This window comes from Pezoporus wallicus, unplaced genomic scaffold (genome assembly GCF_028554395.1).
Source record: "Pezoporus wallicus isolate ANWC-B61680 ecotype Strahan unplaced genomic scaffold, APGP_CSIRO_Pwel_v1 contig_8341, whole genome shotgun sequence".
NCBI classification, from domain to species: Eukaryota; Metazoa; Chordata; class Aves; order Psittaciformes; family Psittacidae; genus Pezoporus; species Pezoporus wallicus.
In genome coordinates this window covers 1,851,293-1,868,310 of record NW_026638083.1, presented here as the reverse complement: position 1 = coordinate 1,868,310, position 17,018 = coordinate 1,851,293, and the positions used below count along the sequence as shown (strand labels likewise).

At 51.7% G+C, this 17,018-nt stretch overlaps 1 protein-coding gene across 3 annotated transcripts in view; it reads left to right on the top strand.

The window, feature by feature from the left end:
* The window catches only part of NACC2 (NACC family member 2), a 51,376-nt gene that overhangs the window by 23,775 nt on the left and 10,583 nt on the right, over positions 1-17,018 (top strand). The window contains exons 1-2 of one of the 3 annotated variants that reach the window (XM_057409113.1): positions 4,365-4,415; positions 11,032-11,955. In XM_057409113.1, coding sequence (XP_057265096.1) covers positions 11,094-11,955 — 862 coding nt within the window. In that variant the 5' untranslated portion in view covers positions 4,365-4,415; positions 11,032-11,093. Of the gene's footprint in view, positions 1-4,364; positions 4,416-9,627; positions 9,647-11,031; positions 11,956-17,018 lie in introns of those variants that run through there. The other 2 variants (XM_057409114.1, XM_057409111.1) reach the window with 2 other exon arrangements.

Here is a 17,018-nt window from a genome sequence, read left to right as displayed (position 1 = left end):
CTGGGGACAGCCACCCACAAAAGCCTTTCATTAAGATGTAGTGGGTTTACGCAGCGGGAGCCCCAGCGGTAAAGGGAAGGTAAGCAGGGAATGATGCCAGCTCGCTCCGCGTTCCTCGGCTGGGCAAGGGCGCCTCAGCTTCCCCAAACGTGCCAGCTTCGTCCTGTTTCTGCACAGTTTAGTTCATTTGATTTTAATTAAATCTGTGGGCATAAGCCTGTAAAACTTTAGTGTGAGGACCGCAGATGCTGCGCCTCTCTGCTGTGAGCAGCTTCTCGGGAGACGAAGAGGAGGAGCAGGGAGATGGATGAAGGGCAGGAAGGTTTTGAGCTTCCTGGGAGCAGCAGTGCTGGATCGGTGCAGCGGGCAAGGAGAGGTGTGGGGAGGGGACATGCAGGATTGTGGCAGCAAGGCTGCGGTTGGGTTGGGATTGCAGCAGGTCCTGTGGGTCATGACAATGAGGAACCCTCCTTGCACAAGCAGCGTGTGGGTGCAAGCTCACACCGTGCCTCTGCCAGCTCTCTCGAACTCAAAATGTGCATTTTCACGTGTTGGTGGTGAGGGACTTCCGTAAAATCAAGAGGACCCTGGTGCCTGATGCAGAAGCAAAGTTGTTAAAGGGAAATTATTGATGCCATTGGCAGTAATGTTCTAATAACACTTTCATACGAGGGTATCCAGTTGCTTTACCAGTTATTAAGTCTCGTGATGCCTCTGTGAGCTGGGGGAAGTGCAGTGAATTGGGTTGTACAGGTGAGAACCCCAGGCCTCATCCCTGCTCCCCCTCCTGGCACAGCCTGGCTCCTCATCCTCTGCTTTTCTTTAGAAGTCGGTAAGAGCTGTTGTAGGATCCAGCCCTCCAGCATTGTGGTGGCTGCGGGCTGGAGTCCCACAAGCCATCCATGCCACCGCCCAGTTCCCAGTCCTCTTTCCGGAAGAGGCAGGTGAATTTGCTGCAGGGATAATATCCGGGATGTGTCTGGAGGGCACTGGGCTCCATGACACAAAACCTTTCCATTTCCAAGCAGCAGCTGAAGGGGCTCTTGGGCCTTTCCCATGGAACTGATGGTGGGTGCTGCAGTAGATGCAGGAGCACCACAGGGCAGCTCCCAGCTCCGAGGGTTTCTCCATGTTTCAGGAAAGAGCAGAGCAGAGACCGCCCCGTGCTATTTCAGCATGGGTTTGGTACATTGTGAGCTTAGGAAGCATCTGTGTCCCTCCGGACATGGAGGTGCTGAGCGCAGGCACCCCAAGACACCTCTTTAATCATCCAACTTTGGCATTTAGCAGCTTCCAGCCCCAGGAACTCCTTCCCTCCTGCCCTGGCGATGCCGAAGCACCACCCTCCAACCAGCGCAGTGCTGGAGCAGAAGTTCACATTCAAGCTGATTCTTCAACTTTCCCTCCTTGAGTGGAGATCAGCTTTCCCGGCTGGCCCGGAGGAAGGGGCTCCTGTTGTTTCTTCAGAAACCAAGGTTAAATGAGCAGCTGCAGCACGGCTGGGTGGTAAATGTAAAGGGTTTGGGGAGATGAGCAGTGGCCTGGGCAGTGGGTCGTGGCCAGGGCTGCTGCTGGGTTCCATCGCCAGGGCTGGGATGTGTGAGGTCCCCTCTTCAAACAGTGTCATCCCTGCTGCAGGCCCCTTTGGTGTTCTTCTGAAGAACGACTGGGTTTGTGCGTGTTGCTTGGGTTTAGGGTTTTCTTTGTTGTTGTTTTTTTTTTTTTCCTTGAAGATTTTTAACTGAGAGACAGCAAATTTAATATTTTCTGTGTCTTGGATGTGTTGTGATTTACATTTGATTTTAGGCATAATTAGAAATGCAAGTAGAGCGCTTTGTGTTTTACCTCTGCTTCGACTATTTATGGCATGATATGCAAATGAAGCAAGCTATGAATATTAAAGATTAGAGTATGTTACAAAGTATCACTGTCTTTAATGAGTTGGGTAATGGGCACAGGCTTTGCACACACTTTAATATGGAGCTGGTTTATGTTGTGTGCCGGCTCTGCAGCGCTCGATGCCGGGTTCGGTTACATCCCAAGAGAGCGGGGCTGTGATTTAAGCCCCATCGAGCCCCGCGTCAGCTGCAGTAGGTAGGTGCCATTTCCAAGCGTGCCCATGACAAAGGCGGCTGCGGCTGGCGAAGGGTGTTGATGGATTATTTCACAGAGACTGTTTCAGTTCTTGTCTAGGTCAATCCGTTTCATCTGCTGCAGTGTTGTAGATGGAGCTGAGAATATGAAAGCACTCGTCGACCTTTCAAGGTGCTTTGCAGCACTGGGAGGGAATCTTAAACACGCTCCTGCCGGAATGGAGCTGCTGCTGTAACATCACACAGACCCCAAGAAATTAATTTTGCCATTCCTTGCCAATTAGATTCATTGTCAGAGAATTATTTGGGGGTTTATTGGCACATCTGAAGGCATTTGAAGGAACATCTTATCTGCTGGATAGCAGAGGGTTGGGAAGTGGGCTCCTCGGATTAACTCTTTCTTGCCGTGGGAGCGTGGGCAACCTAGGTGGGATGGGTTTATCTCTAAACTAGTAAATGGCTTTAAACCAGTGTCATAAAGGAGGAAGGTTGCGGTGTCCTGGGGCACTGCGCTGCAAGCAGCGGTTTCACCCATGGGTAATCTGAAGAAGCAGCAGTGGGGTCCCTGCAGGATGCTGCGGGGTGATGCTGGGGGGCTGCAGGAGATGGGGCTGGGGGGGAACCAGCCAGGGAGGGGAAGCAGCGGGTTTTGTGCCGAATGGGGCTTGGGGAGGGTGGGCGGCGGGGAGGGAGAAGGCAGCATGCCCCGGGGAGCGTGCTTTTGAGATTGGAGGTATTTAAATTACAAATTTGGATGAGGAAGATTGTCAGCAGTATTCAAAACAGTGCTGAAATTCTTTTGAAACACTGTCGAGCTGTGCTGTGGCAGTTGAAAAGTTTGGCACACAAGAACTTGGCCCAGAAGTTGCTGCTTGGGTTTTTTCCTTTAAAACTCCATTCATCTGTATGCAAGTATCCCACATGCTTAAGGCAAAAAATCCCACCAGGCTCAACAGTGGTTTGAGGCAGACCCGTGTGAAGCTGCAGAAGTGACCGGTCTCTAGTGGCAGGGGGTTCTATATTTATGCTTTTTAATTAAAATCATAATTTTACAGTGCTTGTATCTACTCTTAATGTTGCCCGTTTGGCTGTGGCACAGCAGCACACGACTTGTAAGATGTTAGCGTTGGCTCTGGGGGATGTACTTGACCCTATAGAATCATAGAATAGTTAGGGTTGGAAAGGACGTGAAGATCATCAAGTTCCAACCCCCCTGCCATGGGCAGGGTATATATATCTATATCTATCTATCTATCTATATTGACCATATCTAATCTACCTTATAGTAGTTATATAATGCAATATTCTGGGCTGCAGCCTTGTCTGGGGGGTGGTTTAGGCCATTGCATTTGGAAGCTTTGGGCAAAATTTGTTTCACCCAGTGAATGTTTTTGTTGTAAGAGCAGAGAAATCGAATGGGAAGTCGGTGTTGAGTCTCTGGTACCTTCCAGGCTCAATGCTGGGATCTGGGAGCAGGAGATGGGTCCGGAGGGAGTTTTCCTTTCAGGAAATTGGGAGGGGGACAGAGACTTGTTTGCTGAAGTGCAAGCAATGAATGCAATGTATGGAAAATGCAGGTCTCCTGATTTGCCCCCGTTCTGCTGGGGAAAGTGGGCGTCAGGCTGGGGTGACCCCCTCACATCACTGATTTTAGGTTTCTCTGGGGGTTTTGGTGCATGATCGGAAACCTCAGTTTTGAGAAGCATTCCATGCAATCTCTTCCTCGCTTCTCTGGACCTAGAAGCACAGAGTTAAATGTCTGCAGTCTCTAACTTGCCTTTTCTGCAGGCTTATACTTCCATTAAGGATCAGGCTCCGATGCAACTGGAGCTTTACTTTATAGAGTATTAAAAGTTTAATGAATAAATCTCTTCCTTCGCCAGGACTTTTGGGCAATATTGTTTCCCAGTGCTGAAATCCCAATGGAAACACGGCGATCCCGGGGCTTGGGAAGGGTTAATTCTGTCATACCTCCTTTTTCCTTAAAGCAGGGAGAATAAGCTGCAGCCAAAAGTAAAAGTCATTAATTTGAAGACAGAGATGTAAGCAAAGTTTCCTTCCCCTCTGCAGGCTGGTCAGGGTAGGCTATGCAGTAATTGAAAAGTAAAGGCAATTGAATTACAGGCTCCTGTCCAAACGGAGCGCGATTTCTTCTTCTTCTTTTTTTTTCCACCCTCCATTGCATCAGAACTAGGCAGTATTCCTGATGTTCTCATGTGTGTTAATGCTGACTCACAGACTAACTTGCACAAGAAAAAAACACACAGGCAGCTCCACCATACTAGGTAATGAGCTCTAGCAAGAAGCAGCGTCTGATGTTTTGTAAGCTTTTTTAATTGACCTTTTAAGATATTTACTTTATTTTAAGGCTTTCTCTTCCGTAGTGGTAGAACTGAGTCATGCATGTTATATATATATTGCTAGCTCTGCCGTTGTGTACGGGGAGTGAGGAGAATACCATTCAGCATGGCACTTGTCTTTTTGATGTGTTACGGATGTGGATTAGCGTTTGGATGGGATGCAGGCAGTGCAGGCGTTGCGGAAGGTGATGGGGTGCTCTGTGCTTTCTGGTGGCTGTAACTTAGTCGGGGTCTTGAGTTTTTATTACATAGCAAGCAATGAAATCCTGCAGGGTAACTGTATTTTCCCTTCTTTTCTCCATGTCTCTCCCTTCCCTTTTATCCTTACAGCGATGTGGAAAAGAAATGAAAATGTTGCATTTTCTATTTTTGCTTTCCTTGCTTTGAGAGCTCTGAAAACCAGCGATAGAGAAGGGAGGGAAAGAAACCCCAAACTTAATTAAATAATAATGGCAATAACACGCTTCGCCCTGGCTGCCTGACGGCACTGTTCGGAGGCAGCAGCCTGCCGGGGGGGTGACCTCGAGCGGCGCTGGAGTGGCCAGCCGGCCGGTGACTCACCTTGCAGCAGCACGGAGCCTGGGGGACCAGTGCCACCAGTGCCGGGCTCCCTGGGGATGACCCCAGCACCGCATCCCGCGGGGCTGCAGCATCACCGTTCATTTCGTTCACTTTTCCATCTCCCCCCTCCTTCATTCCCTGCCCGTGCCTGCGGGTCTGTACTTTCTGTGCGAACTTTCAGGGTTCGGAAGCAAGCGGAGCCCCGTGCCGCATGTCTGCTGCGTGCGCGCTGCTTGTGGGCTACTCGGTTAATATTTGCAGATCCAGTTCCTGCTCTCTTTAATAGGGCAGAAATCGCCTTCTCTCACCCATTGCCCCCGGCTGCTACACTAAAAATAGGGACGGTTCGCGCTGCTTGCCACTTGCAGCATTTCAGACATAAATACCTGGGAGCTGCAGGGGCAAATGCTGCAGAAGGGGAGAGGAGTCTCGCTGGTGCTGCCATTCGCTTCCCAAACTTAACCTTGTTTGCTTTCCCCTGCCAAAGACGGGCATTCAGCAGTGCCGGCGTTCCCGGCGTTTCGCAGTCATTCCCCAGCCCCTCTCCCATCCCCTCCTGCGTTTTCTCCCCCCTCCAAACCCCAACGGGGCCAAAGGGAAGGCTTGGTTTTGGGGCGGTGGGGGGGGGGGGGGGTGTATGGGCTTGTCTGCTTTGCTCCTCTGTTGCCTGATACAGTGATCTGCATGGAAGGGGTGGTGGTGGAATATGGCCAAAGCAGACCTGAAATGTGTTTTATTTGACTTTATTTAACTCTTTCTCTCGCTGACAGCGTTGCAGCAGCTCCATGCTTGGGGAATGGTACTTTGCCTCCGAGTTTTGCAGTTAGCTCGTGCCTAGTTTAACTGGGGCTTATGTAAAAAGTGCGTTTCCTTCTCATTACAAAAAGGGGGGGGGGCACCCCCGAAAAGCTGGGTGCGTGGTGTGGGTCTGGGGACAGCGGGTGGCTCTGGGGAGCCCCTGGGTGGGTGACATCCCCCTGGCAGCCTCAAAGCCAAGGGGGGGGGGGATTTTCTCCCTCTCTCCTCATTTACAGAAGAAAGGGAAGTTTCCTTTGACCCTTTGGGGCCTTCAAGGGCAGGACTTTTCAGCTCTTTTCTTTTGAGGGGTTTGGCTGGGTGGGGGTGAAAGCCCTCGGCCCCTTTTGTCTCCCATCCCTGGAGGGTCCTGCTGCCTTTGTCCCTGCCCAGCGCACCTTCCTGCAGGGACCTTGGGTTTGGGGGTGTTTTTGGGTGTGTGTGTGTGTGTGTGTGTGTGTGTGAAGTCTCTGTACATTGGCTAAGAGAAAAGCCCATTTAAATCCATTATCTGATTATTTGTGATCACTCCTGGGGGGTGGCTCTGATGCCAGCATCTTACTCTAGGTCGATGCTTTTTCCTTTGTTGTCGCCTTGCCCCGACCTCGGGGCAGGAAAATAGTTTAGGAAAGAGCAAACCTGCCTTTTTTTTTCCCCTCCCCTTCCCAAAGCGCATGAATGCAGAAACTGGGAATTCTCCAACTCTCATGGAAGTTGTCTCAAATAACGGCTGCATTTTTGATGAACCTCCTGTGACAGAGGCTATGACTTTACAAAAACCATGCAGACATGTATAGGTTGTCCTGCCCTATCCAAGGGATAGGGAAAGAGGCTGCAATCGGAAAACAGAACGATGTCTTGCTTGAAGGGTCAGGTACCTTCAATACTAGGGGTGGGAGGGGGGCTTGGCTGGTTTTAATCCTGTTTTGTCCCAAGTTTTCCCATTTAATAGGAGGTCCATGGGATGATTGTCACCTGGAGGACATGGCAGCCCAAAAGGGACTTTTTAGGGTTGTGATGGTGCTCCTGCACCCCAGGGCACAGCTCAGCTTGGGAGATGAGACTGTAAAATACAGTTTACATCTGTAATGGCTAAGGTCATTTGCCTGCAGCACAGCTCTCCCCGTGTCAGATGGACTGAAGCCATTCCAAACCATTCAAAAGCCGCTCGGTGCTCTATTAAAAATAAATAAATCCTATTTAATAGAGGAGATTTTAAATGAGACATTATCAGGCATTATTGCATTCGCTATCTGGTCACAGGAATGTTTTGCTGCTGTTGGGTTCGGGGGGTGGGAGGTCTGGGGGTGAGCAGGTTCTGCTTGGCTTTCAGGTCTGCTTTTATTTCTTGTATTTTTTGGGGGGGGGGCATTGATTTGTTGGGGTTTTAGATTGGGTTTTTTGTATATTCTGGTCCTACAGAGGCAGAGGTAGAGAAGGGAGGAGGAAATAACGCAGAGGTCCTGGCCAAGACCATATTGAAGTGGTTTGGGCTTTTCAGCTTGCTGGTATTGGCTTTGCTCTTGTTCCTCAGTGCTCTTTCTAGACCAAACACAGCTTTTCACCGTTTCCCTTGGGCACATTTCAGGGCCTTTTTTCTCTGGGAAAACTAGAGGTTTAGACCATTGCTTGGCTGCTTTGTGACCAGCAGCTACAAAGCCTGCTGGAATCAGAGCTGAGACCACCAGGAGCTGGAGTGATGGGATTTTGGGGGTGGGATCCCTTCAGGATGGTCAGGCCAGGCTGCAGTGCAGGGGAAGGGGCACCTCAGGAGGACTCAGTTTTGTGGAGCCTCTTGGTTCAAACTCCAGTGTCTCGTAGGAGGTTTTACATAAAATCTAGGCAGTGATTTGCTAGGCTGGGGCACTGTGGCGCTTCTCACTGGCTTAAACATACCCTGAAGCAGCATGATTTTGGTGGGTTTGGAGAGACACGGGTTCCTCCTGGCATGCCTGGCTTGTTTACAGAGCAAATTCGAAGCAACATGAATAATTGATATCTATTTTAAGCCGGTTTGTCTGTGCTACCAAGCTGTCCTTGGCTGGTCCTGCCCTGCCAGGTTTCTCCGAGGCAGGGGTTATGAGAGGCTCCAGGGGGGTCCAGTCCAGTGCCTCCCTGGTCTCTCTTCCAGCTTTCAGGGAGCTCTTGCTGGAAGAAAAGAGAAGATCATTCTGCACCCATGATGTGCCATCACCAGGGATGCTCAGGTGCCTGAGTGGTGAAGTTCTGTTTCCTTAAAGTGATTTTCACAGATACAGGGTGGATCCGTGCTGGCCAGGGCAGGCTCCTTTCCTTCTCCAGTGCAGATGGGCAGTGTCATGGCTGGAACAGGTCTTGGGCTCTCGGGCTTGGCTGTCATTGTGTCACCTCTGACCTCCTTGCAGGATGTCACCTTGGTCCTTCTCCTCCTGCACACGAGACAGAGCTCCCATTGACCTGACCCAGGGTTTGGATGAACCCTTTGGGCGCTCCCGACACGTGAAGGTCCTGAAGATCCTCTTGGGAGGCTGCAGGTGCTGTGGGATGCAGAGCAGATGTTAGTGCCATTTGCTGGAGGAGCAGGGGGAGGCAGCCAGCCCCGAGCGCTCGGCAGCAGCAGCAGTTTGCTGCTGTGGAGTTGAACTTAATGCACCAAACATCTATTTGGGTGGTGGATGCGGAGGCGGCAGCAGGGATCAGCAGGGAAGGGTCGCACCAGAGCATCCCTGCAGTTACCCTCCTCTGAGGATGCTTCACCTCTAATCTCCTGCGTTTTAACCATCTGAGCAGAGCAATTGAAACAAATCTGAGACCAGTAGCAGGAATCAAAAGGCTCTGGGCAAGAGAGAAGTAAGCAAAGGGAGGCCCCACCCTCTTTCCCAGAAAAAAGCACCAAACATGCTCAATAAATGCGAAGGTAATTTAAAATCTGAATCCAGGAGACAATGTGACTGGGATTTCATTACTTAAGCAAATGGATTTGCTTTTAGTGGATTCAGCCACAGACTGAAAGAAGCTTTCCCCAAGGGGTAAACATTTTTCCTGCATTTGAAAGGCTTTCTTGTATGGGGGGGGGGGGGAGGGACGACTGGAAGGGGGGGGGCAGGAATCAGGACTGTGGCTGCCCAAGAAGCACCTTTATTTGGGGCAGATTTGGGCATTCCCAAAGCTGTCCTTTTGGGCAGGGTGGTTTTGGGGAGCCCCTGCTGTGGGATGCAGGGGGATGCTGAGGGGATGCGGGGAGGGGATACAGGGGATGCAGGGGGATGCTCACAGCCCCCTCCCTGTGCCTTCCTCCGGCCGCAGGAGTTAACCAGCAGCAGTGCCAGCTCTGCAGACTGTTTGGAATAGTTTAAATGCTTTGACACTCTGGATGTACTAGATGGCAGGGGAGGCAGTTTACAGCGTAATTCATATGCAAAACTGCACTATAAATTTAAAACCTGTCTCAGTTGCCGTGGCACCACTAAGCATTTCATCAGCATACAGTACAGTATTTCTGCCATCTTTGTTTGCATTGCAGTGACTCATCAAAAGTCTGTCTTGTACCAACACTGAGAGCATTCCTCTGGCACTGATATTTCTCTGTTTTTAAAGCTTCGGTTTGAAACTGGCATTTACTTCAGGTCCCTAATCAAAGGGCTCTATTCATTGCAGAGAGCAGCCTGAATGTTAATCTGCATCCGGCCTATTCATTTAGATGCTGTGCGCTGCCGGGGAGATTTGACTTGGTAAAAGCTTGAGCTACAGCAGATACAAACCCAGGGTTTGATCCCAGAGTTGGTGGGGTTCGGTGCCTGCCCTGAGCCGCAGCGTGCGGTGGGCGACCCGGAGGGACGCGGACGGGCGCTGCGGAAGGTACGTTCGAGGGCACCGGGAACTTCCTCGCTCGCTCGGGAGGGGTTTTTGACCATGCAGATACAATTAAATTGGCTCCGAGTCCCTTCCCTTTTCTTCCTGTTACCCCGTGGCCTTACAGATAGGACTGTTTTTTTCCTCCCAGCAATGGGAACAGAGCGGCTCTTTGTGGGTTATTATTTTCTTTTCATGGATTTTTTTCTCCTGGGGAATCTTTCTCAGCTAAACTTCTTTTTTTCTTTATATTCTTCTTACGAGCTTTCAGGACTAGTTAACCGTAGTTTTTCTTCACTAGTATTGAAGGCAAATGGGGTTTTAAATCTCCTGGACTCTTGCATGGAGCCCGGGGAGGGGGGACGGGGAGGTTCGGGCTCCGGCTCGTGTCAGTGAATCCGCAGTGATTTGCTTTGCTGGAGTTTCGGTGCACGGGCTGCACCCGGTGCTGCCTGCGTGGGGTTTGTGCCCGAAGGCAAGGCTTCATTTGGTCAGTGAAAGGAGGAATTATCCCCACGGCCGAAAGGTACCGCCGGCCCCAGGGGTGGCCGCGGTGGGATGCGGAGCCGGAGCCATCGTCCCGAGCCTCTTTCATGGGAGGTTGCTGGGAGGGTCCTCGGTACCGGGGCACTGGGCTGGGGGCCGGCGGGCTCTGGCTGCAGGAGGGGCTGAGCTGGGGCTCCCCCAGCCCCACTTTGGATTTAGGGGAGGAAAATCAGAAGACAGCTCGCCTCGCTGCGGCACGTTGGTTTGTTTTATTGGGGCTCAAATATCTGGCTTAATTTGGAGATAAGCCTCGTTTTGTTGGAGGATAAATCTGTTGAGAAGGGGTTTAACTGTTGAAATGCTTCCTCTTTCTGGTGCAAATGGCAAGATTGCTTTTCAAAGTGCTTTTCCCTGGGAGCTGTCGCTCGGGCAGAATCCTGCATTTATTTCAGGCAGAATGGCACATTGTTTTATAAATATCTTTTCTGTAGTTTCAACATAGCTGCTGGTTGTTGTGTTTCTTATATAACGCTGCCCGAGGTCTGTCTTCACTGTCTTAGGTTTGCTTTACTGCTCGCTCCTCTGCCTTTACTGTTCAGGTTTTCCTGCATAAAGTAACCCCCCCCCCCCGGGGAATAAATCAGTGGTGCTTATTTAAACAGACCACAACTCAAAGAAAATGCTGGTGTTTTTGGGATCTCCTTTGCCATCCACCAATGGCATTTCCAACGCTGTCTGAAAACATTGATCAGTAATTTCTATGAGCGATTGCTTTTCCGCCCCAGCTTCTGGGGCTTCGCTTTGAGCCTTTGATGTGGGGTGAGATGGGTTCCTCTGCTCCTGCCTGCTTTGGTGAACTGTCTAAAAACGCTCTGCCTCTTTCCCTGCCTTCTCCCTTTTTTCAGATGTGCCCTACTTTGGATATTCCTGCATTGAATGTCTGAGGAGCTCCAGCCGATCCTGAGCCATGTCGCAGATGTTGCACATAGAGATTCCCAACTTTGGGAACACCGTTCTGGGCTGCCTGAACGAGCAGCGGCTGCTGGGGCTGTACTGCGATGTCTCCATCGTGGTGAAGGGCCAAGCCTTCAAGGCTCACCGGGCGGTCCTGGCCGCCAGCAGCCTCTACTTCCGAGACTTGTTCAGTGGGAACAGCAAGAACGCCTTTGAGCTGCCGGGTACCGTGCCCCCCGCTTGCTTCCAGCAGATCCTCTCCTTCTGCTACACCGGGAAGCTGACCATGGCGGCGAGCGAGCAGCTGGTGGTGATGTACACGGCGGGCTTCCTGCAGATCCAGCACATCGTGGAGAAAGGGACGGACTTGATGTTCAAGGTCAGCTCTCCCCACTGTGACTCTCAGACCACCATGATCGAAGACCCCAGCTCGGAGCCGCAGAGCCCCTGCAACCAGCTGCAGTCGGCCTCGGCGCCCTACGTCATGTCCCCTTCCATGCCCATCCCGCTCCTCACGCGTGTCAAGCACGAGAACCTCGAGCTGCAGGCGGCCGCCCTGCCCGGCCTGCCCGGCAAGCGGCCTCTGGAGCCTGGTGCCCGCGATGGGGCTGGCGGTGGCACCAACACGGGCCCCCTGAAGCTCTCCCGCGTCTCTTACTATGGGATGCCCAACCTGGCCACCCTCATCCCCAATGTGCAGCAGGTGCAGTACTCGCAGGGGGAGCGGACGAGCCCCGGCGCCAGCAGCATTCCCACCACTGACAGCCCCACCTCCTACCACAACGAGGAGGATGAGGAGGACGACGAGGCGTACGACACCATGGTGGAGGAGCAGTACGGGCAGATGTACATCAAGTCCTCAGGAGGCTACTCTGGTAACGGACAGTCTCTCTTCTTGGGTTTTCTGCTCGCCTGCAGTGGTTGCTTGGTTCTTCTTCAGCCACTGTGGGTCGTTTTGGGCTTGTTCATCAGGCTTTTATCTCTGGGGCTTTGTTTATTTGTGTAGCACTGTGCAGAAAGTGATGCACGTGGTGGGCTTGGGGCTGGTGTCCAGGTGTGGCATGGGCAGGTTCCCCCGTGCCATCACTCATGGGCTACGTCCCAGGCTCTTTGTATCATCTGCCACGGTGGGTTTAGCCCTTGTTGGCTGAGGCTGCTGACAAGGTGCCTGGTGGCTACATGAGCCATGCAGTGGTGACACCCATCCCATGGTGATGACTGGGTCACCGGCTGTCGGTCATTGAGAGGGGTGGTCATCCGTGGGATGGGAAGTGTCAGCCCTTGCCCAGCAGGGGTTAGGAGGTCAGCCTGGGAGTTAGTCTTCAGCAAGGTGAATGTTCCCTCTGCACTGGCTTTTCAGAACAGATTTTTTGTAAAGTGATGAGCACAGGACATTTGGAGGCAGGGAGAAAACAGCAAATAAATCATCTCCATGCACGTTGTTCATTAGGAATACCTGCAAAAAGAACGAAGGAAGGATTTTTATCCCCGCTGTTTGAAGTGACCCCCCCTTTCCTTTGCCAGCCTTGACCCGCACATCACTGTCGAAAAGGGAAAAGCAGTTGGGGGGGGGTCTTGATATTATTTTAGCTCCCCATTAGAAACACCATGCCCAGAATGAAACAAAACCCCTCTCTTGCCCTTCCAGAAACTGTGGTTAAGAGATGGTAGTGAGAGTCCCTGGACGTGCCTTAGAGGAGGTGGCTTCGCTTTGGTAGTGCTCAGCCAGGAGCTACTGGCTCAGCCCCAGGGTGGCACAGGGGCAAGAGGCCCCTTCCCTCTCGCTTCCCATGTAGGAGGAGGCTTCCTTGGGCATCTGGCAAGGCTCAGACCCTGCTGAGGAGCAGGGGAAGGCTGGGGTCTGGAACTGGGGGGTCAGGACCACAGATGCCGAGTCAGGTCGCTGGCGTGCCTGCATCCCGCACGGAGGCAGCTCACAGCATCCCACATGGAGACTCAGCCTCGGCACAGTGGCCTCCTTGTCAGAGCTGCAGGTGCTTGTGGCAGCAGCTTTGATCCAGGGGTGATTCCCAGGGAGGGACATCTTCCTGCTGGTGCTGGCCACATGGAGCATCCTCTCACCTGGAGCTGCTTTCCCCATTACAGTTCTGCGCTGGAAGTGCTAGGCTGATTTTGCAGTGATTTCACTCTGTTTCAGAGAGCTGCTGGAGTCTGTTTCCCTAAAGATGCTTCAGTTTATTCCTGAGCAAGGGAGACCATTTGACAAGTATGGCCTTTTCTGTTACCTAAAGCCAGGCTTTCCCTAGGACTGAAAACAGGCTCACCCCACTCACTGTCCCACCCCGTCCCAAAGGGCAGGAGCCCAGCATCCCCTTGGCATCTCACCTGCTGGGGATCAAGCAGATAACCAGTATTTTCCAAGCATTTTTAGCAAGCCACGTGCAAAAGGAGGGAAGCAGACTGGTAGCAGTGTTACTATTTTAATATCAGAAATATCTGCTGAGACAAATGGATGAGGCAGTTGTAGAAAAAGAGCCTCAGAAGCCTGTGTGCTCTCTCTGCCGTGCTTCAAGTCCCAGCGGTTGGTACCAGGTGGGTGAGGAGGAGTGGGACCAGGGTTGGGGACAAGGCCCATGGTCTCCCCCCTGACAGGAGCAGGGCCCTGGCTGCTGTTGGAGCCAGCCCAAACAGAAATCAGGCTGGTTTCCCCCACGCTGGTTTTGTTTCTGTTTTGCTGTGCGCTTCCCCTGTGCCGTGGAGCACGCAGTGAAGTAACGCGGCTTTGCCTTCAGCGCCGGGGCTCGCAGCGTTGTTCCTCACAGCAGTGGGATTATACCCTTGGACACATTTTTTCCCTTCCCTGTCACGGGGCCAGTTCATGCAGTAACAGAACAAACTGAATTCCGAAGGCGAGGGCAGGACCGGGCCAGCGCAGCAGCAGCTATTGCTGTGCCTAACGCTTGTGGTGCGGGATCATCCCAGCTGGAAAAGTGAACATAGGAGAAGCTTTCTCGAGTGTTGCTGGAGTGCCAGCGCCAGGCACTGATTTTTCCTGCTTGGTTTCTGTAGGGAGAAGACTTGAACCACATCAGGATGCCGAGGTAGGGGTCACACAGGGAGGAGGCAGGTTGGAAGCGTGGCACTGCCCGGCCGCACTGTTAAGCTGTGATACACCACATTTGTGCTAAAATACCCCTTCCACCCCAGGATGGTCCAGGGGAGTTTCCTGTTTTAAATAAGTCAGCTATAGTAGCAGGCTTCCTGGAAAAGAGGGCACACAGAAAAAAGAGATTAAAAACAATAAAACCTAAGCTATTCCATGATGGTTTGGACTTGTCGAGCTAACTGTGTTTTAATTGCTCGGGATAAACTGTACCCTCAAAAGGTGCAGAATAATAAAACCATAAGATGGAAGAGAGAAGCCAGCTAATCCTGCTCCTGGCATGTAGATCCTGACAGCCTTACAAAGGCCTGGGGGAGGGGGGAGCCCTTTAAAATAGTGATTGCCAAGGTTTCCAAGAGCCCCGTTTGTAAAAACAAAAACAAAGCCAAAGAAGAGCAGAGCAGATGAAGCCCTGCATTTCAGAGGCTTTTTGTTGGGTTTTTTTCCTCCTTTTTCTCCAGTTTCTCATTCCCAGCTGAAGCGCTGACTGAGCTGATCCCGGTGAGTGTGTGGCTGGGATGCTGGTGCCTGATGCTCTTCACTTGCCTTGTTCACCCCTTTTTATAGTCAGAGCCGTGCTGAATCTCCAAAGCCAGGATGAGAGAGACGAGAAGCGCATCTTCCCCTTAGCCAAGGGTTTGGTGGCAGAAGAGGGAGTGAGGAGGAGGTCTTGTTAAGCAGTGTGCCTCCTGCAGCGCTGGCACTGGTGTGATGGATCGGGACAAGAGCTGGACCTGTGAAAGGAGAAGCAGAGCAGCAGACAAGAGAATAAACCCAGTGTTAAGCACAGGCCGATAGGAGTGTTAGGTTTAGGTGTTGGTGGACAGGGTGGCAGCTTGCAGGGGGATGTGGGGAAGGTACCTCAGCGCCCACCAGCTTCTGGCCATGTTTGGTGGCCTCAGTGTCACCACTGCCATCCCCTTGCCTGCCTGCTGCTGTGGCAAGCTGGGAGCATTGCGGTAAAATGGCTCCTTATTCTCTAACTAGGTCTGGTTGTGGAGAACATGTGGGCCTTGAGGACACGGGTGAGACTTAATGAGGTTTCTAGCATCTGATTTGAGGAATGCACAACTCCAGAAAACATTAAACAAAGGCAAAGTATTTTTATCCTGGTTAATTACAGCGTTGTGGGCCTGATCTGAAGTGGGTTTCAGCAGGACTTGCAGATGCTCGGCGTTTCTCTGCACTGAACCTCGTTCTTGTCAGTCAGCTCTGCTCAGCAGATGCAGTTAATTCAGTTTTGACAGGCACAAGCAAAGTTGCACCAGGGTCCGTCCTCCTTCCCTGCCCCTCCTGCGCCGGTTTGCAGGGGAGAGGGAAGATCTTTATGCAGCAAATGGCTGGAATGTAAAGGCTGGACTTGAAAGTTATGAAATCCCGAACTGACAGGAGCACGCCTCATTAAAAATTCATCTAAAATAGCCATTATAGAATAGTTGTGGTAATTAGCTGAGAGAATAGTTTTCTCTCCTGGCCTCTTGATTCCTGACAGTAAGGAAAGAGGGCAAGAAACAACCCAGAATCCATAATGAGCAGCTCCGGCACAGCCTGTGCAGCATCCCGGCCCAAGCCTGGGAATGACACGCTGCAGCGCTGTAAATCACAGCTCGTGACGCCGGATAATTACAGCTGAAATAAAGTAGCTGATTCTAACTGCAGGAGCAGTGACCTGCTTGGGTTGGAAAGGACCTTAAAGCTCATCCAACACCCTGGGCAGGGACACCTTCCACTAGAGCAGCTTGCTCCAATCCCCTGTGTCCAACCTGGCCTTGAGCACTGCCAGGGATGGGGCAGCCACAGCTTCTCTGGGCACCCTGTGCCAGTGCCTCAGCACCCTCCCAGGGAAGAGCTTCTCCCCAGATTTCTTTAGATCTCAGCCCCTTTAGGTTCTGGAAGGTTACTGTAAGATTTCCCTTTGGCTTTTTGTTGCTTTTCACACAGCCCTGCTGCTGGAGGCACCGCTGTGTGCTGATGGGAGCCCGCCAGAGCCAGCACCAGCATCGCCCGTCCCGGCACGGGGACCGGTGATGCTGAGCAGCCGGAGGCAGCCAAGCCCCACACCGGGGCCATGCAGCCTCTGGCCTTTTTTGGCATTAAACCTCCAGTCCCAGTTTCCTCCCCGTAAAACACAGATGTTTAATTTTGGGCTGGCAGATGTTTCACTCCTGGCTGAGATTTGAAGCGAAGGCAAGATAGGGGTATTTATAAACCAGTGATATTTTTCCTATACTAATTCCAGATTACCTCCCTGTATAAATAGGTCACAAATCAAATCTCTCCATTCCAGCCCGTTGTTATAAATGTACTAATTGTAAAACGTAAACTATCCCAGTTGGGACTATATCATCTCCCTGTCCCGCAGTGCGTGCGTGTGTCCTCTGTGGTACAGGTTTACATACGCAGGCTGATGCTGGCGATGCCGGCGCCATAGCTGGGATGCTATTTTTGGGCTAGTCCCACTGCCAGTGGAAAATAGGCTAATGGGATAAAAATGTTTGTAAAGTGTAGCTATGTGAAAAGAAACTTCTTGCCATGTAGAGAGCAGGGAGAATTATCCCTGTGATTGCGTATGTAGTGGTTGGCAGTGGAGCAGGTGATGGTTTTGGAGCCATTCTGTTGGACCAGGGCTCATGATTTGTGGTTTCATGCTGAGGCTCTGTAAATGTTAACTTTTGGGTGAGGGTCGATGGCTCTGATCTTTCTGTATCTCAGAATCTCATTCCTAAACCAGAAGTAGCTGTTTGCTACCCACAGGAGTATGTTGTAGTTTATCTGCAGTAAATGGTCAAGAGGAGAACCCAGGCTGGTGGGGCT